Here is a 27,447-nt window from a genome sequence, read left to right as displayed (position 1 = left end):
TGGGCCGCTAAGGAAAGGTGATGGCAGGTGGCAGATCCCGCTGGGAAGGCCCCAGCTAAGAATGATGGAGGGGGGACCAGAGGGCTCCAAGCAGCAGAGCTGTCACCGCTGCCCCCTCCTCAAATTCCTTGATCACTGCAGAGGGACCTCAGGGGGTGAGAATTTGGTTCCCCGCCCCGCCCCGGGGCGGGGGGGGGGGGGGGGCTCCTTGCTGAGAACCAAAAAGGCACCCTGTGTCTTTAAGGAGGCGCCTGTTGGGAGCGCGGGAGGGAGGAAGGTTAAGATGATTAGCTGGTGCTAACAAATTTAGGATGTGGAAGAAGTCTTTTCTTGGCTGTCCATCAAAGGAAGGATTGAATGTCCCTGAGCTTGGAGAGAGCAGAGGAGGGGAGAAAAGCATTGGGGGAGGGGAAGAGGAGGGCGGTAAGTGTTTACCAGCTGAGACTTCTCCCTGGACAGGCCTTCCCCGGGCACTGGGGGTGTGTGGGAGCCGGGCAGGCGTGTGGGGCGGTTGGCCGTGGGTCCAGACGCTGGCCTTCCCATCAGCCTGTCTGTCTGTCGTCGCCCCTCCCCCACTGCCCCAACCCCAGCTCAGGTTATGTCCAAGCAGCTGGGCTGAAAAGTGATCCTGGAGGAAGAAGGCCCTTCCTGTTGATTAGGAACCAGGACGCTCTCCCCCAGCACCCCTCCAGCCTGACCAGACCCCCTCCTCATTCAGGCTCCCTGTTCTGGGGCCACCCTCCGGCCCCTTGTCACCAAGGGCTGGGCCACTCTTCATCCAGGTTCCCCTGTAACCAAGGGAAACGTGCCGGGCCTCCCAGAGAGATGGAAAACCACTCAGGAAGGCCTTCATAAAAGGTTATTTCCGGCACAGGCTGGAAGAGGGGGGCATGGAACCGTGCCCTGTGCAGGAATGGTTCATTCCGAACAGCGTGGGCACGGCTGTGTGCCAGGGCTTGTGCTGGGCACTGGGAAACAGATAGCAAGGCACTGTTCCTGTCCCTGCCTTAGGTCCTGCCCCCGGGGAACTCGCCATCCAGGGGTGGGGGTGGGGTAGGAAGAGAGAAGAACAAAAAGAATGCGCTAAAATGAAAGGTATGTATAACAGTGGCTTTCAGAAAGCAACAGGAAAAGGATGGCCTGGAAGGATTGTCCAAATGCAGCTTTCTAGGCCACACCCTTGGAGATTCTGATGCTGGAGGTCTGGTGTGGGACCTGGGCATCTGCGTTTTTAAGCAGAGCGGGTGATACTGATCCAGGTGGATGTCAGCGTTGATCTGGAGGAAGGCTGAAATGTAGGGGATGGGAGGGAGGGCGGGGGGGGGGGGGGGTGCCGAGAAGAGGTGTAGGGATGGGTGCCGGAGACAGGAGAGGCTTTCTAGAGCTGGTAACCTGAGCTGATTCCTGCTGGGGAGGAAGGGGAGGCTGAGGCAGAGGAGGGGTGCAGCAGGCTGGTGGGTCGCAGAATGCCTAGGTTGGTGTGGCTGGAACCCAGGAGAAGCCCAGGCTGGGTGAGAAGTGAAATCATGGAAGTCCCCCCGGGGGAGTTTGATGTCTTCGGCAAGGGAAGTCTTGCTTGAGGTTGCAGTTTAGAGAACATTTAGCTGCAAAGTCGCATGGGTGGAGAGGGCCAGAACGGGGGAGGGGGCAGTTATTAGGAGGCCAGGGCAAGAATCTCAATGAGGGCCAAGAGTGGGGTGCGGAAGAGGGTGGCAGGAGGTGGGGGGGGGGTGGACAGTCACGGGGAATGCCAAGGAGGCTGAGTCTACAGGACACGGTGCCTAGTGGACTGAGGGGGAGGGCCATGGAGGAAACTGCAGTGATTCTCAAGTTTCTAGTCTCAGAGGTGGGTGGAGAGGGCTGCTTCCCCCTGAGGCTGAGGACACGAGAGGATGGGCCGGTTCAAGGGGAAGTTGGGACATTTGGTTCTGGACCCGGAAACCGGGAGCTCTCTGTGGGCCCTCCTCGGAGAGACGGGCCCTGGACAGGCAAGTAAGGGGACATTACAGATCCAGAGCGGGGAAAGACAAACCGACTAAAGGTGTGGATTTGGAGATCGCAGGGCCCAAGTCGTTGTGGCTTTTGAATTTTCAACGGACCTAGTATAAGAAGGTCAGTCCCCCGCAGAAGCAAAAAGTTTTGTGAAGCAGTAGTTCCCCTCCCAGCTGCAATGCACTCGATACTTTCGAATTAATTTTTCTTTATTTGATTTCATTACATCAGAAAAAAATGCCGGTCACAGCCCCCTAAATTGATGGTATGCTGAGAGGCTATGACTGTGATTTGGGAAACACTGATCTCCGTGGAAAGGGGAGTCGCTGCAGTGAATGAGACCACGAGGGGGAGGGTTTGGGGGGCCAGGGTGGGTTCAAGGAACCCCAACACCACAGGGAGATGAGGCAGCAAAGTGGACTGAGGAGGGAGGCACGAGCAAACCCAGGAGAAACAGGGTCCTGGAAGAGAGGAGAAAGGAGGTGACAGAGAGATGTCACCGAGCATGAAGTGTGAAGAGGGGACCCAGCAGGGCATGGCCAAGGAGCGCCCAGAGCCCTGGCCTCTGGTCCGGACTCAGGGAAGGGGAGCACAGGACGAGGTCTCAGAGGCACTCTGGGCATGCTACAGGTGGGGAAACTGAGGCCTGGGGAGGTGCAGGGCCTCGCCTAAGGAGACCTAGGACTCTCCCTCCTCCCTATCTCCTCACCCCATGGCCTGTGAGGGGCTGCCAGCCCACCCCTCTGTTACCCCATCTCTATAGCGTGCACGTGGCCTCTCTAGGCGTAAGGAGAGCCGTGCGGAGATGTGCACTCGCATCCCTGTTCACGCCGAGACCTGCTTGCAGCTGAGTGGGAATGTGTGCTGAGGACCAAGGGCCTTGGTCCCCCATCAGCTGCGGCACTTATCATATGCTGATGGCCTACTATGTGCCGGACATCGTGCTAGGCCCAGAACGTAGGGGACCTAAGCTAATCTGGGTGAGGGTTCAAGGCAGCTCCCCTTGCATGGAAACTCTCATCTAAGGCCTGAGGAGTGAGTAGGCGTGAGCTCGGCCATGAGACAGGACAGACTGTTATCAGGGGCGTGGAGCGGTCTCCCATCCACTTCCCACGGATCCTCCGGGACCGAGTGGTTCTTGGGTACAGAAATCAGGGACTTTGTCCTGGGCTCTGAATGTTGGAAAGGTATGGGGAGCTGGAGACTGGAGGTGATCTCTCTCTCTCTCTCTCTCACTCTCTCTCTGTCTCCCTCTCCCTCTCGCTCTCCCTCTCTCTCTCTTCCTCTGGAGAGGGGCCAGTGGCCCCTTCGGCATCACCTACTTCCTTTCCAACACAGGCCCACACTGTTCCACCTGTGACTTCTCCATCCTCCCTGACGCCCGTGCACCACTGGATGCAGAAGTTATGGGAGGGGGAAAGTGCCTGCGGCCTGCCCCAGGCTGGCCCCTTCTGGGAGAGGAACCTCCAGAGAAGTCCTAAGCCTTCCATGGAACAAAACAGAAGATACTACTCAGAAAGGATCTTAGGCACCATGCAAACATCTTCTTCTGCAAATCAAGAAACTGGGGGACAGAGAATCACATGACTAATGAGGGGACTAGGTGACATGGTTCTCTTGCAGTCCTTTCCAGTAAACTCCTACTCATCTCTCAAAACCCAGATGAAGTCACTTCCCTTGGGATTCCCAAAATGAAACCCAGGCGCTCCAGAACAAAACCAGTATGTCAACTCAGGAACGGAGACTTAATCCCATCCGATTCCGATTCGACTGTAATCGACAGTCTGGGGGACTCCTCTCTGAGGGGGCGATCACCTGGCGTCCGTACTTAGGGTTTTAAACACCCTTAAGGCAGGTAAGGCATGGCTGCCATGATTTTAGGAACCTAAAGGATTTAAGTCCTTCTCAGATGAATCAGACAGGTCAGCCGACGCTTCCCTTCTCCAAGACAAAAGTGGCCATCTTTGTTCTCATCCTGCCGACGTTGACAGCTGACCCTTTTATATCAAGTGTTCGCTTCGTGTCTGCTCTCGTGCTGGGCACGCCACGTGCATTGACCCGCTCAATCCTGATGACGACCCGATGGAGTGACTACTATTATTTCCCGATTTTTTGAAGTTTACTTATTTATTTGGAGACAGACAGGGACAGCGCGAGTAGGGGAGGGGCAGACAGAGAGGGAGAGAGAGAGAATCCCAAGCAGGCTTCACGCGCTGCCCGCGCGGAGCCTGATGCGGGGCTCGAACTCACAAGACCGCGAGATCACGAGCCGAGCCAAAGCCAAGAGTCGGACGCCTGACCGACTGAGCCACCCAGGCGCCCTTGTTATTTCCCAATTTTTCAGATGAGAACTGAGCACAAAGTTCAGACCGCCTTGTACTTGTGAAGGGACTGCTCTCGACGGCAGGATGTTCTCAACTCACTTGTGTGTCTGTGGGCATCTCCCCTGGAGGAGGGGGACCGCGTCTCGTCTAGGTTTGTGATCGGTCACAAACCGGCCACAGTGCCTGGCCCAGAGCACATGCTCGGCACCTTTGACGCACAAATCCGGGTTTGTTGATGTGCTGGTTGACCGCAGCCTTCGTGGTGGACGCAGCAGGACACAGGTGGAAGTGACCGCACCGTCATCAACCTCGTCACCGCCTTCGCCGTCCCGGTAGACGTTAGTTGCGTACCTACTATACGCTCGGCCCCACGCGGCCTGCTGTGCATTCATCATCTCACTCCCACCACGATCCACACCGGAAGCCCTGCCCTGGTCTTCGCTTTCCAGATCCGAGCTGTCCGGTGGCACATTTTGCAGTCACGGAATGTCCTACGTCTGTGCTGTGCAGTACAATTTCCCCTCGCCACTCAAGTACCTGAAATACGCCTGCTGTGACCCGGGAACTAAATTCTAAATTTTATCTCATTTTAATTGATTTAAATATAGAGCCACAGGTCACTAAGGGTGGTCATAACAGACATGGTGGTTATGTCATAGATGAAGGGAGACCCAAGAGGCTAGGTAATTTGCCCAAGAGCCTGCACCTGATGAATGACAAAGGTAGGACTCGCGCCCGGGGGTGTTGGACCCCCGACGCCCGGACTTGGACCCCCCCCATGCCGTACCTCCATTATCCTTGCCTCACCCCTCGACGGTGGGTGCAGTGGGGAGGAGCTAGACCTCCGCGACCTCCACGGCCTCTCGTTGAGCCCTCCGACGCTTTGTGGACTGGGGCGGACCTGTGGGAGACCCTGGAACCCTCCTGGGTCCCCTTTCCTGCTGGGACAGTGGGCACCGGAGAAGATGACCCCACATCCTCCCTCGCTGACATCCCACAAGCCACAGTCTTTTTGCAAGAGGCCTTTGGCCACCAGGGCTGGGATCCCTGGTCCCCATAGGAGCAAACGAGAGTGAAGCAATCCTCGCCCGGCGGGTGCCGTTGCTGACACTGCCTCGCACCCCCGGGGCAGCACGTGGGGGTCAGCGTCTGGGGGCCCACAGCCTGTCCCGGCTGCTGGAGACGAGGGTGTAGAGAAGACTATGGCATCATTGGAAGCCAGTGTTTGGGGTGGGGATGACGTTAGTGTCGGCAGGAGCCCGGACAGATGAATGCCGCAGGGGTGGGGGGGAGTGGGATGCCGTCCTTAGAGAAGCAGTGGTCTGCGGTGAGGGGGAGGGCTACAGATATGAGCATCACATGCGGCCTGGGTGCAAGGACAGCCGGTTCTGATCCCTGCTCTGCACAGAAGCCAGGGAGCTTCTCGTGACCCCAATCCGAACGGGTTCTTCTCACTATACTTCACTGGCTCCCCGTTGCTCTTAAGATAAAGACCAAAACCTTAACATGGCCTGCAAAGCCCGTGCCTTCCAGCTAAGCTGACCTTCGGCACCTGTCTCCTACCACCCTCTCCCTAGCTCTCGGCTCTGGCCACCCTGCTCTTCCTTCTGTGCCTCACTCTTGCTACACTCCTTCTCACCCCAGGGCCCTTGCACCAGCTGATCCTCTTTGCCCGGTTAATTTCTCCTCCTCAAGGATCACTTCTTCAAGGGAGCCTTCCCAGAGACCTTAAGGACTTTTTCTAGTTTTTCACGAAGCCCCGTATTTCCCTTCGGTAGGGCTGGTCACCATGGCAATTGCGCATTTGCTGGTGCAAGTCGATGCAGGTTGCCTCCCCCACTAAACCTTAAGGGCCATAGGGTCAGGTGTCATGGTCTGCTCACCGTGGGGTCCCCGGCACCTCGCAAAGCCAGGCATGGGGTATGTGCTCAGTAACATGAATTGCACGAACGCATGAAAGGATGCTGCTGTCATTTTGTGCCAGGCAATTGTGCTCTCTAAGACCAATACGTTAAATTACGACTTGTTGAGAATCTACTCTATGCCAGGTGCTGGGAAGGGCACAGAACTGACTATCCAGAGGGAAGACGGACAAGTAAACAGGCCATGATGACACAGCAGGATAAGGTTTTGCTCAAGACCTACAAGCGTTTGACAGAGGCATTTGGAGGGGGTGAGGCTGGGAATCAGGGAGGACTTCGCTGATTCAAGGTTATGCTGGAGGGCCCGCTGGCCGAGGGCAGAGCACGGGCAAAGGTCTGGCAGGGGGAGAGCCCAAGGAAGGCTGTGCAGCAGTGAGGCCACAAGGCAGACGGGGAGCAGTGGGGAGAGAAGGGGCCAGGCGGCCGAGTCAGACTTTGTTGTGAAGGCACTGGCGCCACTGTGGGGCTTGAGGCAGAGGGGCGACAGAGGAGTGTCCTGCATAAAAGGAGAGGACTGAGTTTGGGGGCCCTCCAGCTCCGGCGCCCGGGGGTATGAGGCCCATGGGGGTAGGCTGGGAAGGTTCCGGATTTCACTGCCAGCAGAAGCCTCAGGGGACTGGTTGCCTCGCTGACGTCAACTCAAAGGTCACACAGATCCCAGGTTTCCTCTCAGGAGCAGTTAGGGCTCCAATCTGTCCTCTTACCCAGATCCCTTTGGGATCCTGTGACGTTCCCAGCCTGGACCACCTCGCGGGGTAACTGGTCCCCTGAGCTCCCGAGTCACTGTGAGAAGCGGGACTTCCTTTAATTTGTCCTAAACTTACCTCGCTCAAGTTTCAAAGGGGGGCCCATGATCCTAGTATTTCGGGAGTGGGAAGAGAAGGAAACGCACATGAGCTGCCGCGGTGGGAAGGGGAACTCAGGACATCTTTGACTCCGGGGCCCTTTGCATCTCATCAGCCAACACGCTGTACTCCCACAACCCTAAGGACAGGCTGCCCGTCTCTCCCTGCCCCTGACCCAGGCCCTCTATGTGGGGTCTAAGCAGGGCAAGCCTGATGAACCAGAGGTGAAACTAAGCCATTCAAATGATTTCTCACATTTGTAGCAAACGGATGCCACAGCTGGGGCCAGGGGTGTCAGTTACAGGACCTCCAAGCAACCAGACTCTCCTTCCAGTCTGTTCCAGCCCGTTCTTCTGTGCCATCCCTCCAGGACACCGGCCTCCTCCCCCAGCACCTTGGGCCACAGCCATTCTCCAGTTCAGACCCAGCCGCCAGGCTCCCCTTGGTCTCGCACCCCCACGAGCAGCCCGGACCGTTGTTTCAGGATCATCGCCAAAACCTCTCCTGCATCTGTCCGCTTTCCCCATCTCCCCTGTCAACGTCATCTCTCACCTGCGCACCCACAACAGGCTCGCCTCTCCCTGCCTCTCCACCTCTGCAATCCGTTCTTTATCAGGGCCAAGAGGAATGTGAAATCTAAACCTGAGTGTGTGGCTCCCTCTCTTAGACCCTCTAGTGGCTTCCTGGTTCATTGAGGGCAAAATTTACAAACCCACTGGCCAGAGGCGTGCAAAGCGCCCCCAGGCTGGCCCCAGGACCACTCTGAGCTGTCTTCTCTCTCCATTTCTTTCATCCCATCAGGCCACTTTGACCTTTTTCTTCTTTAGACACAACAAGCTCATTTCCACCTCGGGGCCATTGCACACGCTGTTCCTGCTGGTCAGAACGCTCACTCCCCATCCTCTGATTTAATTACTTCATTAATTTATTCAATGGGCACTTTTATTGTGCTTTATCTTATGCCAGACTCACTCTGTGCACTTTTCAAGTTCTGAATCATTTGTCAACTCTTTGCATGGCCGGTTCCCTATCGTCAATTCAAATGTCCCCTTCTCGTGGACGCCTTCCCTGACCACCATTGAACACAGAAGCACTGCTCCCCACTGACCAGACCCTCTAGAAAATATGTCTTGATTTCATTTTTGTCATAACAATCAACGGTACTTTCTCATTTATTTCCTTACGTGCTTACTGGCTAATTCTTTTACTGGACTAGAAGCTTCAGGAGGGCAGGCCTGTCAGTGACGTTGATCCTTATATCCCCAGAGCCTAGCTTGGTGTCTGCCCATGAGAATGAATGAATGAAGGGGTTATCTCTCCCCAAAAGGCTTCTGAGACCACCATGCTTTCTAAATGCAGGGTCTAAGCGGGAAATGCTTCCTGGGGACACTGCTTGAAGATCCAGTGAGGGGATGGGTTTCTGGAAGGAGAGGGTCAGGTCTTGCCCACCTTCATGTAAATACGAAAATAACAACCAGCAGGTTCATGGCAAATGGCAACATCCACGGTAGAGCTTTCAAAGAACCTTCCCAGATATGAACCCCCAGGCCTCTCCCAGCTCCTCAGTGATGTTGTCATAGCCCCATTTCACAGATGCAGGAGCTGAGGCCCAGAGAGTCAGGGCCACACGATGTGCACCAATGCCAGGACTCGCCCTCATCTCCCAGTGCAGATACCAAGCCTTTACAAAGGGCTGTGCCCACCTGACCGCTGGGGCCCTGTATACAGCAAGGGGGCTCAGTGGAGACACCCACATTTGCTGAGGCCACCAGACAGCCTAGAGGGGCTCCTCAGGAAGGGCTGGTCCCCAGGGCAACTGGGAAGAGAGGCAATGCGAACAGTCCAAAGGGTTCAGGGCTGGGGTTCAGGACAGCGGGGTGATGGCAGCTCAACACCACTTATCAGGCAACCCCCCCCCCCCCCGCCACGTGCCAGGCACTGTCCCAAGTGCTTTATACACATTTCCCTAAGGCCCACGACATGTCAGTGCTTTATACACAATTCCTTAATGCCCGCGATGTAAATGTCATCGCCCCCCATTTTACAGACGAGAAAGCTGAGGCCCTGAGAGGGTAAGCCACTTTCCCATTGTAACAGTTGCATCCCGGAACTCAGCCAGCTGACAGTCCTGTCACTGGTTAGTGGAGGTACGTCTAGAAACGGTTGGGTAACCCTGGAAGAACCTCTTGTCTTCTCTGGCTTTTCGAGCCTAGCTGCAAAGCCCGGGCTCACACGAGATCTTGTCTAGGCCTGTCTGACTCTAACATGAGTCAGGGAGGGACGAGACAAGATATGTGGCCACTGCTGTCTCCTGCGGCCCCCTGCAAGGCGAGGAAGGGCTTGCTTGTTGCCTTGGCTCAGGGGCAGACTGTGCCCTGCCCACGGCACCACGGATGGAGGGTCCAGGGACAATCTGTCCACAGGGCCCAAGCCTCCTGTGCCAGCCGGATGACAAAGACCGGGGTACACAGGAATGGAGAAGGGCTGGCAGACCTCGGAGCTTCTCAAGACCAAGAAGGTGGCTCACCGTCTCCGCGGGGGGCTTGGTGTCTAAGGTGGGCAGATGCTATGAAGAACATGCACCCCACTGGACAACTACGGCAATGCACATCAGGATTGGGCCCCCAGCCGGGGCTTCCTTTGGATCATTAAATCTGGTTCCTTCTCTGTATGCCTCTGTCTCCTTTTCTCTCTCTCTCTCTGTGCCCCTCTTCCTCCCTCTCTCCCTCCCTCCTTCCTTCCTCCCTCCTTCTCTCTGTTCCTTCCTCCCTCCCTCCCTTCCTTTATCCTTCCCTCCTTCCTCCCTCCCTCTTCCCTCCTTTCCTCCTCCTTCCTTTCTTCCTTCCTTCCTTCCTTCCCTTCCTCCCTTCCTTCCTCCTTCCCTCCTTCCTCCCTCCCTCCCTCTTCCCTCCTTTCCTCCTCCTTCCTTTCCTTCCTTCCTTCCTTCCTCCCTCCTTCCTTCCTTCCTTCCTTTCTCCTACCTTCCTTCCTTCCTTCCTCCCTCCCTCCCTCCCTTCCTTCCTCCTTCCCTCCTTCCTCCCTCCCTCTTCCCTCCTTTCCTCCTCCTTCCTTCCTTCCTTCCTTCCTTCCTTCCTTCCTCCTTCCCTCCCTTCCTCCTTTCCCCCCTTCCTCCCTCCCTCCCTCCCTCTCTTCCTTTATTCTCTCCTTCCTTCCCACAATTTTGCAACCTGTTATTCTATAGACACGTGATCCTATTGCCTCGAGGACCCCCACAAGGGGCATGAGCATAGACGATGCAGAAGTGAGAGCCAAGGCCAATTCCTGACTCGCAGGGGATCTGTTACCCTCCCCAGGGGCAAGGAGAAGCAGGAGTGAGGAAGTGCCCCGGGGAGAGCAGGGAAGGCTGGACCTGACTTCATTCCTAGAAATAGTTGTGCGGTGGGTGGTGGCCTCAGGGGCCAGTCGGTCGTAGGGACGTGGCAGCATGTTTTGTTCTGTCAGGAAGAACGGGCTGTCTGCCGGCTTCCGGAACCACACACCCAGCTTGGCTACAGCTCTTGGCCTCGGGAGGCAGCCAGGACCTGTGCCGCTGGTGGACCCTGGCCAGCGGGCTGTTTTATGTCCCTCAGCCTTGCCTTCGCGTCCACGAAACCCCTGCCTCCCCGTGACCCCAGCGGTGGCCCCGGGGACCATGTGGGGGACAAACGGAGAGTGCCTCCGTTCCCCACGTGGCTGTGCAGGTGAGGGCACGTTCCTTGTGTCCCCTCAGGGCCTCATTTTCCTCCAACTACAAAACGAGTGAGGGGACACCAGTGGACTTTCCATCCTGCTCCTAGAGCTCTGAGGTGGCCAGAGGGGGCTCCAGGGGGACCCACGCTGGGCACCCAAGTCCCCCTCCCCACCCCACCTGTGGGGCTCTCCGCTCTCACACTTACATGACGTGTATGTCCGACTCTGTAAGGTTCTCTTCCACAAAAGGGTTTGCCACTGACCCGCTCCACCTGAGGTGACCCCTGACCTCCCTCTCGTGTGGACTGGGCAGCTGGACAGAGGAGGCACGCGGCCTCGGTCCCTGCAGGGCTGGACGGGCAGAGAGTCCCCCTCCATATCTGCTCAGGGGGGGCTCTTTGGATCCGGAATTGGGCCAAGCCCACCCCCAGAGTAGAGGCTCCTTGCCCTTCCTCCCCTAATGCGTAGCTTACTCCTCCTGCTTGTCCCTCAACCACATTGGGGAGCACAATGAGAGTGCCGTCGTAAGGGTTGGGAGCTATACTCTTCTAGAGTCGAACAGACTTTCCAACCTCAAGTTCCCTCTCACGGCTGGCGGAGAAGAAGCAAAGCGCTGAGGCGGGGACGGAAAGTGAACGGTCCGCAGCTACAAGACGTTAGGCGCCGCGGGCATCGCGGACACACACAGCCCCGAGTGAGCAGAACAGAAGCTCGGTTATCCAGAGCACGGCCCTTTTAGGAGAAAGGGGCGCAGAACTTCAGGATGACGGAACGGCGTCGAGAAAGAAAATCTCCGGGGACTTCCAGGGCTGTGTCTCAGACCCAGTGCCCCTTTCGGTCCCATGAGTCGTCTACCCCTTTCTCATGCCCATTCCTTGAGGTCAAAACAGAGCACCGAGTGCTGGCCGTTGCCCCCTGGGTGCCGATCAGGAAGACCAACAGAGCAGGGATGACCCTGTCAAGGATCTGGGACTGTAAGAACGCGGGACCCATCCATCAGGACCAGCACCTCCATACAGTCGTGATTAATGGGCAAGGCCACCACGCCCAGACTCATGAGCACCGTGAGGGAACAGAAATTCTTCATTTGAGAAGGACTGGCAGCAGATTCCAGGCCTAAAGGGCGATGAAGGGGACAGTTAGGCCGCCAAAGCCCTCGAGCCCTGGGCGTCCCGGAGCCTGGGGACACAGACCGGTCGGCCGTCCACGCCCACAGCAGGCAGGTCCGGGAACAGGTGGCCTCTCTTCCCCATACATGCTGCCCCCAGGAGGCGTGGGGCCTGTCCCGCCCTCCTGCCAGCTTGTCGTGGTGTGCCAGGCCACGCCGTGACCACTCGCATAGCTATGCGGAGAGCCAGCATCCACTTATATACCCGTCGCCCGCTGGGCATTTTCCTATGGCTCCACGCCAGGCCGGCTCATCGCATTCCCTCCCCACTTAGGCGGGCTGGGGTGCCAGGCGGGCTCTGCTGGAGCCCTGCTCCCAGGCCCGACCCCCATCCCAGCCTCCGGGAGCCTCCCCGGAGTCTTCCCCGGGTGGGGGGGTTGGCCGGCCAAAGGAGGTAGCCCTGCCCAACCCCGGCCCAGCCACCTCCCACCTCCAGCTCCTTCGGCTGCACCCCCGTCCCACTGGGGACGCTCCCACGGTGCCTGGCCCACCGTGCCCGCCACACACAGACAGATGGCAAAGGCCGGAGGGGATGGGAAGAAGTCTGGAAACAAGTTTGTGAAGCCAGCTGGAAAGAATGACAGCCCAGGCCGGCCCCGCCGCCACTCAGCTTCCGGAGGGTCTGACCCTTTCGTAATCCTCTCCTCCTTTCCTTGTCTGCCCTGCCCCCGGCAGCCTCTGCCGTGCCCCCACAGGCCCAGCCATCTCCCCGCTGTGCTGGGGGCCCTTCCTGCTTCTCACCCAGGAGCTGAGCCCCGGGGCTGCTGGTGCCTTAAGTAAAAACAGGCCCCCATCAACAGTGTGGTTCGCCACGGGGTCCCTGCCTTGTGGCTCACCTCTTAGGGGCTGGGATCCCGGGGCTGGGACCAGGACACAAAGCACGCACGCACGGGGCCACCACCTGCGGGTCGGCCCCACCTGAGCCCTTGGCCTCTGCAGCAGCCGCGGCTCGCCCCGTGCATCCTTCCCCGGACTGTGAGTTCCTCTTACTCTCCTGAGGACGGGGCAGGGCACCGAGCCAGGGCTCCAGAGTGACTGAAAGACGCAGAGGCACAGACACAGAGAGAGAGAAAGCAAGTCTGCCTTCTGACTGTCCCGGTTCCCTCTGAGCAAGTTAATTCCGGCTCCAGCACAGACCAGCTCTGTGACCTTGGCCGCATCGCGCAGCGCTTTTAGGCCTCAGTCTTCCCGTATGCAAACTGGAGACGACGACAGCATCGGCCATATGAAGCGAATATGAGGTCTGCACGAGCTAATGTGATCAAGTACTCATGACAGTGCCTGGCACAGATACACGCCGCGGTCACTGCGAGCGAATGTCCTCCGGCCTCATCTGGCCTCACCGCCTCCCTGGATGAGCGGTCCGGCCATTGCTCAGCCCGGGTTCCCTTGTCGTGCTGCGGGGAAGCGAGTGGCTCGCCGGAGGAGGTGCCCCGAAGCCCTGCTGCTTCCGGAGCCCGTCTCCCTGATGGAAGTGCCCGGCACTTTGGGGTCCTCATCTGGAAAACGCTGGTCATGTGAGGCATCGCCTCGGAGACCACGGGGAGGGTGAAGTGAGGTGTGCGAGGGGAGACCGTCCAGGCCGCCCTGATGGTGGGGCAGGAGCCTGCCAGGGAGTCACCAGTGTGAGAGGCTGGCGGGGCTGTGACAGGCACGGGGGCAGCCGGTGACGGAGCGGGCGGCCAGGGAGGCTCCAGGAGGAGGACCTGAAGGCTGCATCCGCGTATCCAGCATATCCCACCTTCTAGTCCCTTATAGGGGACTTACTGTCCCTTTTCTGTAAAGCAGCACTGGCGTGCCTTTAGTGTCACCATGGTGGGGCCTCCCTTGGGACCCTATGGGGCACAGGGGGCAGAGGCCGGACCCGGGGCCCTCCGCTGCGTCTGCGCAGGGACCCCTCTGCCCTGGGCAGCCTGGGACAAGCCCCTAGCTCCCCAGCACACTTGGGGCCGGCGCCAGCACGGGAGGTGACTGTCCAGCAAAACGTGCCCCTGGCCTCTCTGCCCTGAGCAGTGACCTCAGCAGCCGGCCAGATGAAGGCATCTCCTCTCTGAGACCAAAGGTCAGCCCTTTCCTCAACCCACCTTCGCTGAGACGAGCCCTCCTGGGGCCCTCAGCTCTTCCACGGGGACCCCCTGCCTCCCCACCCACCCCACCCCCAGATTGTCCCCAGGAGAGCTCTGCCTCCTTCGTCTCCACCCGACTCCCTTCTGTTCTGTCCCTGTGGGCAAAGGCGCTGGCATTCGAAGACTTGGGCTCAAGTCCGGACTGTCTCCCAGCCGCCGACCCAGGGCGCTCTCCAGACGTCAGGGCCTCAGCGGCCTCGTCTTTGAACTGGGCAGAACCACAGCCCCACATCGCAGGCTGCGTGATGGGAATATAAACTGTCCTGTGTTTAAGGCATGAGCATGATGCTCTCTCCTAATGCAAACGCAGGCGGGATCGTTACTGGTCCCCGGGGCCCGCAGGCTCACCTCTGCCGCGAGCTGTCCCTGGGCCACTTGCCCAATGGCCAATGCTTGCCACTTTACTTCTGTACCTTTCCTTTTACCACTCCCCTTGCCCCCTCCACATGCCACCCCGCGTCTTCTCTTAGTGGGGCCACTGAGGCCTCTTCCTGGCTCCTTGGTTGGCTCTGATTTGTCCTCAAGCGCGGCTTCGCACAGCGGGATCGTGTCGCACCCTTTCGGGGAGACCCTCCTGGCATCTTCAGGGTGACGTCCAACCCCCTCCGTGCCTACCTCCCCCACCCCAACCTTTTCCCAGCCTTATCTCTTGCTCTATGCCTCCATGGGAGCTCGCTACCGTCATTCTAGATGATTCCTCCCTTCCCAGAGTGGGGAAGGGGAGAAAAAGCACATTCCTTAGGTCTCTACACTTTTACTACACCGTTTCCTTAGCTCACAATGTCTTTATGTGTGTTTTTACTTACTGACAACTTCCTTGTCTTTCACAGCTTGCTTCGAATGCTCCCCCTTCCACGAACCCTTTCTTGATTGCTCCTTTTAAAAGTAACCGCTCCTAAGGGGCGCCTGGGCGGCTCTGTCGGTTAAGCGTCTGACTTTGGCTCGGGTCATGATTTCATGGTTTGTGAACTCGAGCCCGGCATCGGGTTCTCTGCTGACAGCTCAGAGCCTGGAGCCTGCTTCAGATTCAATGTCTCCCTTGCTCTCTGCCCCTCCCCGCTCCCTCTCTCTGTCTCTGTCTCTCTCAAAAACAAATAAACATTTAAAAAATAATAAAAGTAATCACTCCTTCTCTTGCATTTTCCAACCTTGTTTAGCATTTACCTCACCCTGGATAGGAAGGACTATGATTCACCTTGTATCCCCAGGGCACTGAACAGCTTATAACCCTCCGTGGGCCGAGGTCGCTCGCCGCGCAGCCCCCAGGCAGCCTACAACCCTAAAGGGTACACAGCCAGCCCAGAAATCAGGCCACTGGTGTGCAGCCTGCCTCTGCGGGGCTGGGGTGAGGAGGTGGAAAGTGGGGGTTCGCTGAACTCGCCTGGCCACGGTTTCTGCCCTCACAGGGCAGGTTCTCAGGGAAAGACTCTGACGGGTGAACGTGGGATACGAACACGTGAAATCATCACAGGAGTGGATGGCCCCCTGGGACCTCGGGCAGCATGGTTTCTTCTTTCTCCTGGTCTCCTCTGCGGGCCTCTCTGAGACAGGGAGGTGGACAGACGGGGAGAAGTTGACACGCAGCAGGTGCCGCTGTCTACCTGTGACTCCCCCCTGCCGCACAGCTGGCCATGATTCTTTGGAGTTCCTGCAGATTTCCAGAATCACCCACGCCCCAACCAACAGCTGCTACAAAGGTGGCTTGTCTCTCTCTCTCGGGACACAGCGAAGCCGACAGCCTGCCTCCATATGGGTAACGAACTTTCAGAAAAGCCCCCGCCGCCCAGTGGTTCCCGCTCCGGGCTGCGGCTGGACACTGTGGCGCGCAGGGAGGGTGAGTCCCTCCATAAACCGCAGTTGTAAGGTCCTCTGACCGTCACCCCCCTTGTGACCGCCCCTCCCCCTGCCGCCCCCATGGCTCTTCACAGCCCCCAGCACGCACACAGCCTGCGTCCCGCGACGTGACTGCATGGCGGGCGAGCCTAGCTGCTTTCCCCCTAAATGTGTTTCACGGTGTGGGACTCCACAGTTGACCGGGTGCTTTAGCAGTAACCCTGTGAGATCATTATTTATATGTAAGAGATGAGCTCATGGAAACTCAGAGAGGTTAGTGGCTCTTCCAATGCCAAAGGGCGAGGCCTGGAGCGCTGGGCTCCACACCGGGGGCTCCTGCCCCGCAGAAACGGCCACCGTGGCCTCTCTGAGGGCTGGCCCGTGTCTCACCCATCTTGTGTCTCTTGCAGTGCACTGCACGGTGTCCTGTGGATAGAGGCATCCAGAATTTTTCGGTGTTGGAATGACTTTGTCTTCAACAGGGCAGAGAGGGAAGTAGGAGCGAGTCGACATCTTCCACAGCCTGAGCCACGTTTCCCCTCCACCCCCCCACCCTGAATTCAGCGGCAAGACGGGGCATCCTCTTCCAGAACCTCACGTGGCTGGGTACCGCGGCTCCTGCCGCCGGAGAGTCGCTGCTCCCTACAGACAGCACAGCCCCGACCGGCCCATCTTCCTGTCACGCGGGAGTCAGGGTCGCCAGAGCCGATCCTGAACAACACAAGGCGAGGTATAACGGATGCACAACTTACTTCGTGGAATGTTCGTCTCTGGCCGGGCAGGCGGGCAAGGGCACCTTCAGTTTTACAGTGGCAGAACTCAGAAAAGCTAAGGACCTCGCAGGGCTGAGCGCTGCCCCCTCAGCGGGGGTCCAAACAGCTGTTTGGAGCACAACTGTGGGGGCAGCCAGAAGGAAGGGCCACCAGCCACGGCTGGGAGAGTCACGGGAGACGTGACAGAGGGCAGAGGAGGGGAAAGGGGGCGGTGCAGCATCAGGGGGACTAGGTGTTAGAGTCCGGTCGTGGGGGGTTTTGCCCCGCGGACGTGGGTCCCGGGAGGCGTGGCCCCCCACACGGGGTCTAAGCCCCGAGCAGGGACATACCCTTGTGGGTGGAGAATGCCAATTATCACAGAGTCCAGCCCGAAGGGCTCCGTCTGCTTCCTCTAATCCAACAGCATCCTCTGTGCAACCTTAACGCTTAAGTAATGTTTTCTCTGGAAATATTTCAGACATTCAAAGAGCTATCGAGATAAAATAATGCGTCATGTTGTTTTATAGGTTTCTTAATTTCATAGAAATGAATTATATTGTAAATATTCTCTCTCTTTTTTTGAGAGAGCAAGAAAAAGAGTGAGTTCATGTGCACACAAGTAGGGGAGGGGCAGAGAGACAGGGAAAGAGAGTCCCAAGCAGGTGCTCAGCATAGAGCCCGACACGGGGCTCGATCCCACGATCCTGGGGTCACGACCTGAGCCGAAATCAAGAGTGGGACACTCAACCGACTAAGCCACCCAGGTGCCCTGTAAGTATTCTCTTGTAATTCGCTTTTTTCCCTCGATAGGATACGATGCATCCAAGGTATTTGCCTGGCCTGAGGTCAAGTTCATCCATGCTCACTGCGTATATTTCATTGGCGAAACTACCGCAGTTTAATATCCCACAATGTGTCTCCACTCTGCTACTGACAAATATTTAGGTTTTCTTTTCCTTTTTCCCATAATACACTTGGTGTCGCAGTGAACACCCTTTCCTCTCTTATGCACGTGTGAGTGTTTCTCAAGGACATCCCAGAAGGGGCAGCAACACTTGACCAGATGCTGCCAAATTATCCCTCCAAGTCACTTATCTCTCTTTACACGTGAGGAACCTGAGGCCCAGAGAGAGGACCGTGACCCGCTCAGAGTCCCTCAGGGTCTGGGACTGATTCCCAGTCCAGGGCTCTTCTGGCCACAGCACACTGCCTTTCCGGAACTCTCCATTTCCTTATTTTTATTTCTCCACAAATCCCAGTGACCACCCAGCGGGCGTTATCAGAGCCGATCTAGGAGAAACACATTATCAACGTTGTCCAGGAGGGCTGGGGATCTGGAAGTGCTTTGGGGAGGAAACGGGGAAGAAATTAACTTTAGAGAATTCCCCAGGCGGCTGGCTCTGAAGTGCAGAGAGGACGGCCGCGAGACAAGAGGCATTTCCAGGGGCGGCCGTGGTCTCCGTCCCCTTCCCACGCTGCCTCCCTGGCCCTTCCCTCCCGGCGTTGGGGACTTCCCTACCTCTGCAAGGTAACAGCCAGCCCTCCTCTGGGGCAAGATGGTTGCCTGAAATGGGGCCACAAAGGCCTGAATTTGGAGCCCAGGGTCTGAGCTTTATTGACTGGCCGTCTGATTTCAAAAGCACGACCTCTTCGACCTCTTTGGTCTGGTTTGACCCTGGCTCCCTTTACCCACAGCCTCTGCTCTAAACGATGTCATCAGCACACAGGTGTCACTAGGGAGCCTGCTGGGCATGCAAAAGGGACAATGGCAGGAGGGGAGGCCTGTGGGGACAGCAGGCCACATTAGGGACTGGGACCTTTCACCTAAGGGCGAATGAAAGGAGGAAGTGCTTTCAAGAGGGTTATGCAGTAGCTTTTCAAAGATCGTTCAGGCTTCTGGATGAAGAAGGGATCCCAGGAGGCCGGTTAGGGGCTTCTACGGAGACTAAGGTGAGAGGTGGGGCAGTTCTAACAGGAGCGCTGGGGAGGAGCTGGATGCAGTCGGCAGGGTGGGAGGCGGGGTGGGATCGGTGGGGCTTGCTGGTGCGTGGGATGGGAGGGAAAAGGCAGTGTCCGGGCTGACTCCCAGGTTGCAGCCCAGGTGCTGGGCATGTGTGGTGGTGACACCATTTCCCAGGACCAGGGATGTTGGACAAGGGCCAGGCCTGGGAGAAAGAGGCTGGCTTTGGCTGCGTGCGCTCTGAGGATGGGCGGCCTGTGACACCTCCAGGTGGAGAAGTCACGGAGGCCACCTAGTGTGGTTCGTAGGTGGGGAAGGTTCTCCCGCCTGGAAACCCGCAACGGCTCCTCTCAGTGTATAAGAGCCTCATGCCGAGTTTTGCGGCCAAGCGTCTGCAGAATCTAAATCAAACGGTTAGTGATGGCAGCCAAAGAGAAACCCTCACGAGTGTATCCATCTTGGTCTGTTTCCACCTCCCATCTGAGGACAAATGACTTGCCCCAGTGGGTGGTTTTGCCTAGATTATACACGGAGCTCACACCGGGCGTTATGTTTGCATCGACAGCAGAACTAAGGGACAAGGCTATGGCAGGGCCGGAGGGGTTAAGAGTTTGTCAGGTAGAAACAGAGAGCAAAGCAATCAGAACATCATGAGTGGATGTGAACCCATGAGACACTAGGATATGGGCAGGGCAGGTGAGAAGTCCATTTTACTGAAAGAAAAAGGAGTACAGCGTAATGGGAGACAGGTCACAGAGCCTAGGCTTGAGAGACAAATGGCCTTGTCACTGGGGTGGGGTGTGTAGGAGCACTAGGGAGCCATGGATGGTTTTTGAGCCATCGAGTAGAACTGATAGGACCCAACGATGATGGCGTACATGGATGAAGAAGAAGAAGGCATTGATGTTGCCACTGGCTTGGAGCCTGGGTGTTTGGGAGATCAGATGGGCCATGAGACGGGACTGCAAAGACAGAGGGGGAAGGTGGAGGTGGGAGAGGGGGAAAGAAGCTGACACAGCACAAAAGCCTGGGGGAAGAAAAAAAGCAGAAATAGGGAGAGTTGGAATCCAATAGGAGGGTCTCTTATCAGGCTGGCCCTCAGGGATGTGCTTTAAGGAATAGCCAGGAATGACTCAGAATTAACCCGCCAATTATTTGCAAATAAAGCAGAGTTGACCTGACCACGGTATTTCTTTAGTGTAAATGTTCCCCCTAACACATCCATCAGCTCTGCACTCTTTTTCTTTATTAATGGCACCCAGGGACACTTTGGTCTAAATTCTCCCTTTTCTGGGTTAGCTGAGTCGGTGTGCGTGTTTGTGCGTGGAGGGGTCTGCTCTGCGGCAGTCCGAGAGAGGTGAGGGGGGCTTTCTCCAGGCTGGAAGCTATGGCCATAGTCCCCATCCATGAAAATGTCCTGAGACTGTTGGCGGGGGGGGGGGGGGGGGGGGGGGGTGGATCGGGAATCTGCCGCCAGGGCAAACGGGGCAAGGCTAGACAAGGTTCAGGACATGTGGACACCAGCTCCTCTCACCACCTATGGAAAATAACCAAGTCCAGAGAGGCAGTTCCAACTCGAACATAATAGCAGCACATGAGATAATGGAGCCCTGCGCATAGGCTCACAGACTTCCGTTCCTGGAAGGGGCTTCTCCTCCCTTAAGCATCCTCCACATCATTGCTAGCATACAAGTTGGATCAGGTCACATCCCTGCTTCCCAAACCTTCTCTGACACCACATCATCTCCTGAAGGGGAACAAAGCCAGGCCGCAGGTGTTCACTGCTCTCCACGCCGGCACCCACAGCAGACATCATTAAGCGATTACCGCATAGTCTGCTGAGCCTGCATGTAGCCTCAGGATCTGACTCTGCACTCTCCAGGCAGCCACTGCTAATCGATCACCCTCAGGATGAAAACCATCTCCCTCTCTTTGGAGGAAGAGAGCTGGAACTCCTCAGCTTGGCCTTTTGCTATCTTTTCCCACCCTGATTTCAGATCACTGCTTCTGTGCTCCAGCTTCCTTCACCTGCTCGCCATTCCCCAACAGTCTGCCTTTTTCTTATTCTCAGAGCCTCTGTCGAGGCCGGTGTCTCAGCCCAGAATGCCCTCTATGCCAACTGCTGGTTGTCTCTCCATTATCTGTTCTTCCACGTCTGACGGCAACAGACTTGAATCTGGGCATATGGCTGCCCAGCCAAAAAAAAAAAAAAAAAAAAAAAAAACTCTGCCTGGCCTCCCTTGGACCTGGTAACCATGTGACTAAGAGCTGACCACTGGGATCCGAGCAGAAGTGATGCATGTCGGGATTTTCTTTTTCCTTCCAGTTTTGCTCTTAAAGGTTTGGGTATATGTTCCCCCAGCCTCCTTCTTCTCTCATACTAGCCAGGGATGGTGAGAACAAAACGATTGTCAGCCTCACGCCACATGAAGAAGATGGCAAGGCCTTCCCAGCCCTGAACCACAGTCCTCTGGCCTGCTAAGGAAGGGGCCTCCCCTCTACCTTGTTAGGGCCCCTGTATCTGGAGCTCTGTTGTTACGGGGGCAGCTCAATCTATACCCTAACTGTATGCCCTCCCGCCAACCTCCAGTGCCACCTGTTCGGGGAACTTTTCCTTGAGTCCCGAGCTCCTCTGGGATCCCTGGCACTTCGTATGCCTCTCATCAGCACACTGTAAACCAGTGGATGGCCATGGGCTCTCCCATGAGCCAGGCCGAAGGCAACTTCTCTCCTGTCTGTACCAGGGCTGGTTAAGGTGCTAATGCAAAGATCTCACCATCCCACCCGTCATCCATGCTTTGGCAGTCTAAACCTCTTGGCCTGGTGGCCAAATCCTGACTCTGACCTACACTTCCACCTCAGAGGCGAGGCCCCACAGCCGTCTGCACCAGCGGCTCAGCTGACGAGGCTCCTTCCGTGTGAAATCCCTCACCGTGCCAACCCCACCCAGCCCCAGCGTGGCGGGCCCGAAGGAGCTGCTTCCTTGATGGCTGGAGCCCATATTGTCCTGCTCTTCATTTGTTGCGAAGAACAAGGAGTGGGAGTTTCCCTAATCTTTGTATGCTTCCTCAAGTGGCCTGGGAAGTCCCACAGTGTATGCATTGGTTCCCAAGGCCCTTCCCCTGTCCCACCAGGTCATATCCTTTGCAAATGGCCCACGCTTACTCCTCTGAACTTCTGGTGGCTGTGACTGTCCTAGTGAGGCCCAACCTTCAGCACCCTGGCCCAGGCCTGCGGGCCCATCACGGCCCTGGAAAACAACGCATGTGGCCCAGGAGCGGTCAGATCTCAGCCAGTACGCGGCTATTTTGGGACAGGGAGGATCCTGGGAGGATGCTGGCGAGGTCAGAGTAGGAAGGGAAGGAGGTGGGTTTTCTGCCCATGATTATGTGTCCTGAGCCCTTTGGAGGCCATCCAGGGGCCCAAGGCTGCCACTAGGAAGGACACACCCAGGGCTCCGCCTTAGCGCAGCCAGCCACAGAGGCAGACTGGGGGCAGGCATGGGCTCAAGATTCCAGGCTCGGATCCCAGCGGCCACAGGAGGCAGAAAGAGCGTGTGTTTATGTGTTCTGTACCAACAGCGGTGACTTCAGCATCAGGCAAGACTCAGGACACTCTCAGGGTGGGGTGGGGTGGGGTGTGTGGTGTATGAAGGCGGGGAGGTGTCAGAAACCAGCCAGAGGGCAGATGAAGAACACAGGAAAGAATCCAACCTCTCAGGAATGGTCCCTGATGCTCACTTACTGAAGATGCGTTGAGCATCTCTGTACGGGCATGTTCTTAGATGCCAGCGGGACAGAAATGATGACGCTTTGACTTTGTGGGCAGCACTTTCCAGCGGTATAAGTCCTGCAAATATCAGGAACCTCAAAGTGGTTCACAAAGTGGTTTTATAAACTCTGACCCTACGGAAATAATCTGAGAGGCATCATTTAGGTTCAAGAACGAGAGTGGTGTTCTACTCATGAGTCTGGACACCAGAAATCCACGCTGCCTGTTTGGAGTGTTCTGGGAGCCGCCATCCATCAGTATGAAGTGCTCGGTACTGTTCCTGGCACGTAGCAGGTACTGGGTTAGGGGCAGTGGCAGCGAGCGCTGTTACTGGCAACAGCTTGGCAGCTGTGTGGCCTGCAGCCTCCAGCGTGGAGGGGGTAACTTCACCATGGGGCGAGAACCCTCGGGCTGGACGGAAGGAGAAGGTGCAGAGACCCACCCGAGAGGACCCAGCCCATCTCAGCAGATGCATTTTACTCCGCGGTTCCGTTGTCTGAGATGCTTCCACGTGGCCCTTCCAGTCCTTTCCTGCTGCTTCTCCAAAAAGCTGGGAGAGCATCTTAGTCTCCTGATTTTTGCCTCAATTTGGGGTCCTCTTATTAAATTCTCCTGATGTTACCCACCTGTCTCTGATCTATAATTTGGGCCAAACTGCCCTCCGGGTGATTCTCCAACACCCTAAACACCCCTCCCAGGAGCCTTTGCTCTCTCCTCCCATCTCCTGCCTGCCGGGTCCCTGCTGGTGGCCCCTCCCCACCCCTCCGCACTGTGTCCCTCCTTCCCACCACCTCTGAGCGCTCGCCCTTGCTTTACCGCTCCCTCCTCCCAGTCCAAGACCCCTGGGTCACACACAGACTCCCAGAAGTGAGGAGAGGTGAAGAACCTTTCCTCGGAAAGCAGAAGTGAGGAGAGACTGGAACCTTTCCTCCTTCCTGCCACATCCCTCCCCAGCCCCGAGCCTCCCAGGACTGCCTGAGCCAGACTCTCCCAAGTACAAAATTGACGCCTGTCCCCACTTGGAGGGCAGGCGGGACACGTGAAGCCCAATCAGGAAGGAGAGGGAGAAGCCTCCGCCTCACCATAAATGTGCAGCCCACGCGGCCCCCAGCACCAGGGCACGGTGCTTGACAGGACTTCTGTGCATCTTCAAGTACAAGAGAAATTGAGGCACTGACAAGAACAGTACTTTCTGAGAATCAGGAAAAGCGCTAAGTACTTTGCATGACTGTCTCACAGAGTCTCCACCATACAGCTGCAAGGTGGCTACTAACCCCATTTGTCACACCAGGAAACTGAGACACAGAGGTTCAGTAATTCTCTCAAAGTCACACAGCTGATAAATGTCAGAGCGGGACCCCAAACCTCTATTGTCTGTGGCTCCAAGTGTCCTGCCCTTCAGCCGCATTCTAGACTTGGAGCAGAAGGCGGTGGCAGTTGACCGAGAGCTATGGGGACAACAGGCAGGCTTAGCTGAAGCATGGGCTGCCCTAGAGGGCCCGACGCTTACGGGTGCTCCGCCCAGGCCCTGCCACCCTTCCCTCACCTTCATCCCAGCTCATTAATCTTGGCATTCTTTTGCCAACAAGTTTCCCAGATGCCAGCACTCAACGTCCTGGGCCCTGTGGGAGGGAGAGAGCTTCCCAGGACTCTGGACACCCTTTTAATTAACCCGGACGACCCTCTCCCGACGGGCCAGCTGAATCCCGTCGTGGCCCCACCGTTTCCCGTGGTGGCGCCCTCAACAGTGACTCCGCCCCAGCTTCCCTCATTCCTCTGACAATGTGGGCTCCCCATTTCCCACACGCCCACCACCTGTTGGCCTCCTTGCCCTGGCCTGGGGACCCCGGGTGAGGACTACCGGGACCCCTGGGCTCCTGTGCCCTGTGGGGGTCCTGCCATTGTCACACGCCCGCAGAGGGTGGAAAGGAGCCTACTTGGGGCTGACAGAGGCCCTGAGCAGGGCAAGCCCCTCTGTGATTACTCGAGGGTGTCCCCGCTCCTCATGGTCTCTGTCTGGAGCTTCCTTCCTGCCCCACAAAAAAAAGGATAGCCCATCCCAGTTACTCATGGAGCAGTGACACTTGTCCATCTGTCATTCTCATAGCTGAATCCTAATGACTACTCACCTAGAAGAGCCCTCGTGAGCTGTAACTGGTCACTATCATTAACGGTGGACTGTGCCATTGAACTCACCACGCAGTAGGGAGCCCAGCACGGAGTGGGAACCCCGGGTGCAGAGCACGGGAAGAGCACTCGAACAGGAGTCCTCACTAGTGATCTGAGCAGATAGGGCCGGTCGACGGCAAAAGCGGGATCCGAGTCCAGATTACCACCATCCCCCCCCCCCCCGCCCACCACCACCTTGCAGCCTTGAGTCCGTGTGTGAGTATGCATTGACGCGTGTCGCCTAGATGCCGTCCAGCAAACGCACAGCGCCCTGAGCCATCCGGCTAGGGCAGGCAAGTTTTACAAGGATGGACTCATTCATTCATTTGTGTAACAATTTTGTACACCTACTGTGTGTCGGGAGTTGGGGGCACAACGGTGAACTTGACGAGCCAGGTCCCTGCCCCCCTGGGCTTCTGTTTTCTTCAACTCTGCATAACACTTCGTAATTTTCTGAACGCAGCCATGCCCATCGTCATACGTGATTTCACCCCCTGGCGGGCTCCCCCTCCTCCCTCAGAAGGGTTTACAGATGAACGAATACGCGAACAACTGAATGACAAACGGCAGGTGGGCGGGCCAGCTGACCAGCCGAGGGGAGGTAAGCATTTCAGATCCTCTCATTCCCATCTTTCACATCAACAGTGATGCCGCGAGCAGGTGTGGTGAGATCACGCCCACTAAGGGGGCCTCCGGTTCCGGTCCCCCTCCCGGTCACCTATTCGCAGGGCTCCTTACCTGGTGGGCAGTGACACCCTGCAGACGTCTTCGTGGGGGCCTCCCGGCGCCTCCGAGAGTGGAGCTTCCATTTCTGCGAAAGGAGACGGAGAAGAGGGATCACGGATTGGAAGGCCAAGCCCTGGGAAGGGTCTGCAGGCTGGTGGGGATGGAGGGGGAGAAAGGGCCACCTGGGGCCCGGCGGGAGGACTGTTCCTGGATCAAAGACTGGCCACAGGCGTCTGCGTAATAAGAAGCAGATGGAGAAGGTCCTATCTAGGGAATCTCAGTGTCTGATGTCTTCTGAGTGCTCTTAAAGAAATTAACCCCAACCCTAAGGCCTTATAAACCAGTTGTGGCCTCCCTGCGCTCCACAATCACGGGCACAATGACCCACTTTTCTCGGCTCTCTGCTAATTGCTTCCTGTCTAGGTCTGGGCTCCTGATTGATCCTGGCGTCAGGGACAGTGACTTCTGTTCTGGTGTCCCTCACAGCCAGGCACAGGCGGGCCTGGGCAGCGGTGGGGGAGAGGGGTTGAGCAGACCACCTTGTCCCCCCCTATGGAAACTCTTCCTTTGCAAAGCACCGAGCCAATCAGGAAGGGCCCCAAGGAAGCGGCGGCAAGAAGACTGAGGCGTCTCCTGCCCTCGCAGCTGCCATTTCCGTGGTGGCGATGGACAGGCACACGGCTGTAAGCACCAGCATCCCAACTTTTCAAAGGGCAGTGCGCCGAGCGCCTCGGTCCCCCAGCCACACAGCGTGGGCCACACTGGCACAGAGGCTACAAGGGCCGCTTCCGGGGCGAAGCTACCCGCGTTCCTATGCAGTCCTCCGACCCTGAGCAGGATTAAGCCTCGCTGGGTTAATGGGAGGATTGAATGGTCGATGCAGAGAAGGAGCGGAGCCTGCCCGCCCCCCGCCCCCCGCCCCTGCCAGGAGGCACACACGATGCGTTGGCTCTTGTCACACTCCCAGGTTACAGGTGAGGAACCCCACGCACAGGGCGGGGAGACTAACACGGCCAAGGTCAGAGGTGGAGTACGGCAGGCACCGGGCTCGGATGCTAGTTGGGCAGTTAGAACCTGGTAGCCCCGGGGCCAAGTTAGCCTCTAGATGTGTTTTATTCGGTTCCTCCAGTGATGGTTTTTTTTTTCATTGACTTTGTTTCCAGTAGTTTGAAGTGACTGATTTCACATGTAAAGCTGCCACAGCCACAGCCACAGCCACAGCCACAGCCACCGTGGCTCGCAGGCGCTGACTCTGACCAGTATACTGAGGTCCCTGCATGCGAAGCAGGTGGGAGGCCAGCGGCCCAGCCCCCAATGCACATTTCTCCATCGTCTGCCTCCTCAGTGCTGTGTGGTTCCGCCGCTCAGGCTGGGCCCCGGGAGAGGTAAAGAAAGTCATAGGATTTGGTGTCAGCTGTTTGGAGGGTGGAGACGGAAGGTCAGGAAAGCTTCATGAGGATGTGTAATGTCTGCGGAGCCCCCCCACCCCACCCGGGGGAACTACCACTGAGCTGGCCGATTTTGCCCAGAGAATCACCTCTATTTCTCACAGTCTAACTCTAAGGGAGATTTAATAGTGATCTCATGTTCTACGTCAGGAAACGGAGGCTCAGAGAGGCTGAGTGACCTGGTGGAGTCACACAGCTGTGTCCGCGGTGGGTCTGGGATGAGACCTCGGATCTTTTGACCCAAAGTCCACTCCATCCTGCTGGAGAGAGGTGCACGACGCCCCCGCGCGAGAGAGTACAGCAGACCAGGCGGTGGGGGTTGGGGGGGGGGTTGCTGGGCAGAGGCTCTGAAGGCAGAAGGGGGCTGAAGGTCAACATAGACAGGAGGGAGGGGAAGGGAAGAATGTTCCAAAGGGGAGGCCCTCGCTCACAAAGGGCGGCTGACACACACATATTAGATAGACAGATGTTGAGGTCAGCCTGCGGGTGGATCCCTACCAGGCAAACAAATGACCCCCCAGCACAAAGTCTAGTGAAGGGCCCAGCTCTGAGCCCAGCTCACGAATCCACTCCTCGCTGGGGGACCACGTGCATCCACCTGCAACCTTCCCACCAATAACCTGTGGGCTCTTCAAGGGGCTTATTTGTGGCTGTGCCCGGCACACAGTAGGCATGTGACTTACGTCCGCTAACAGGCAGGGCCAGCTGGTGAGTGACAAGC

The 27,447-nt window shown here is 57.2% G+C and overlaps 1 protein-coding gene across 23 annotated transcripts in view; it reads right to left on the bottom strand.

Annotated features, from left to right (window-relative positions):
* COL13A1 (collagen type XIII alpha 1 chain) overlaps positions 1–27,447 on the bottom strand; it is a 156,928-nt gene that overhangs the window by 114,381 nt on the left and 15,100 nt on the right. For all 23 annotated transcript variants that reach the window (XR_007145422.1, XR_007145421.1, XR_007145423.1 and 20 more), the window contains exon 2: positions 25,291–25,363. Coding sequence is in view for 20 of the 23 variants with exons in the window: in XM_047825858.1 (XP_047681814.1) it covers positions 25,291–25,363 (73 nt within the window). In the remaining 3 variants the exon portion in view is untranslated. The remainder of the gene's footprint in view (positions 1–25,290; positions 25,364–27,447) is intronic.

Source organism: Prionailurus viverrinus, chromosome D2 (genome assembly GCF_022837055.1).
Source record: "Prionailurus viverrinus isolate Anna chromosome D2, UM_Priviv_1.0, whole genome shotgun sequence".
Classification (NCBI taxonomy): domain Eukaryota; kingdom Metazoa; phylum Chordata; class Mammalia; order Carnivora; family Felidae; genus Prionailurus; species Prionailurus viverrinus.
This window is presented reverse-complemented; position numbering and strand designations above follow the sequence as displayed.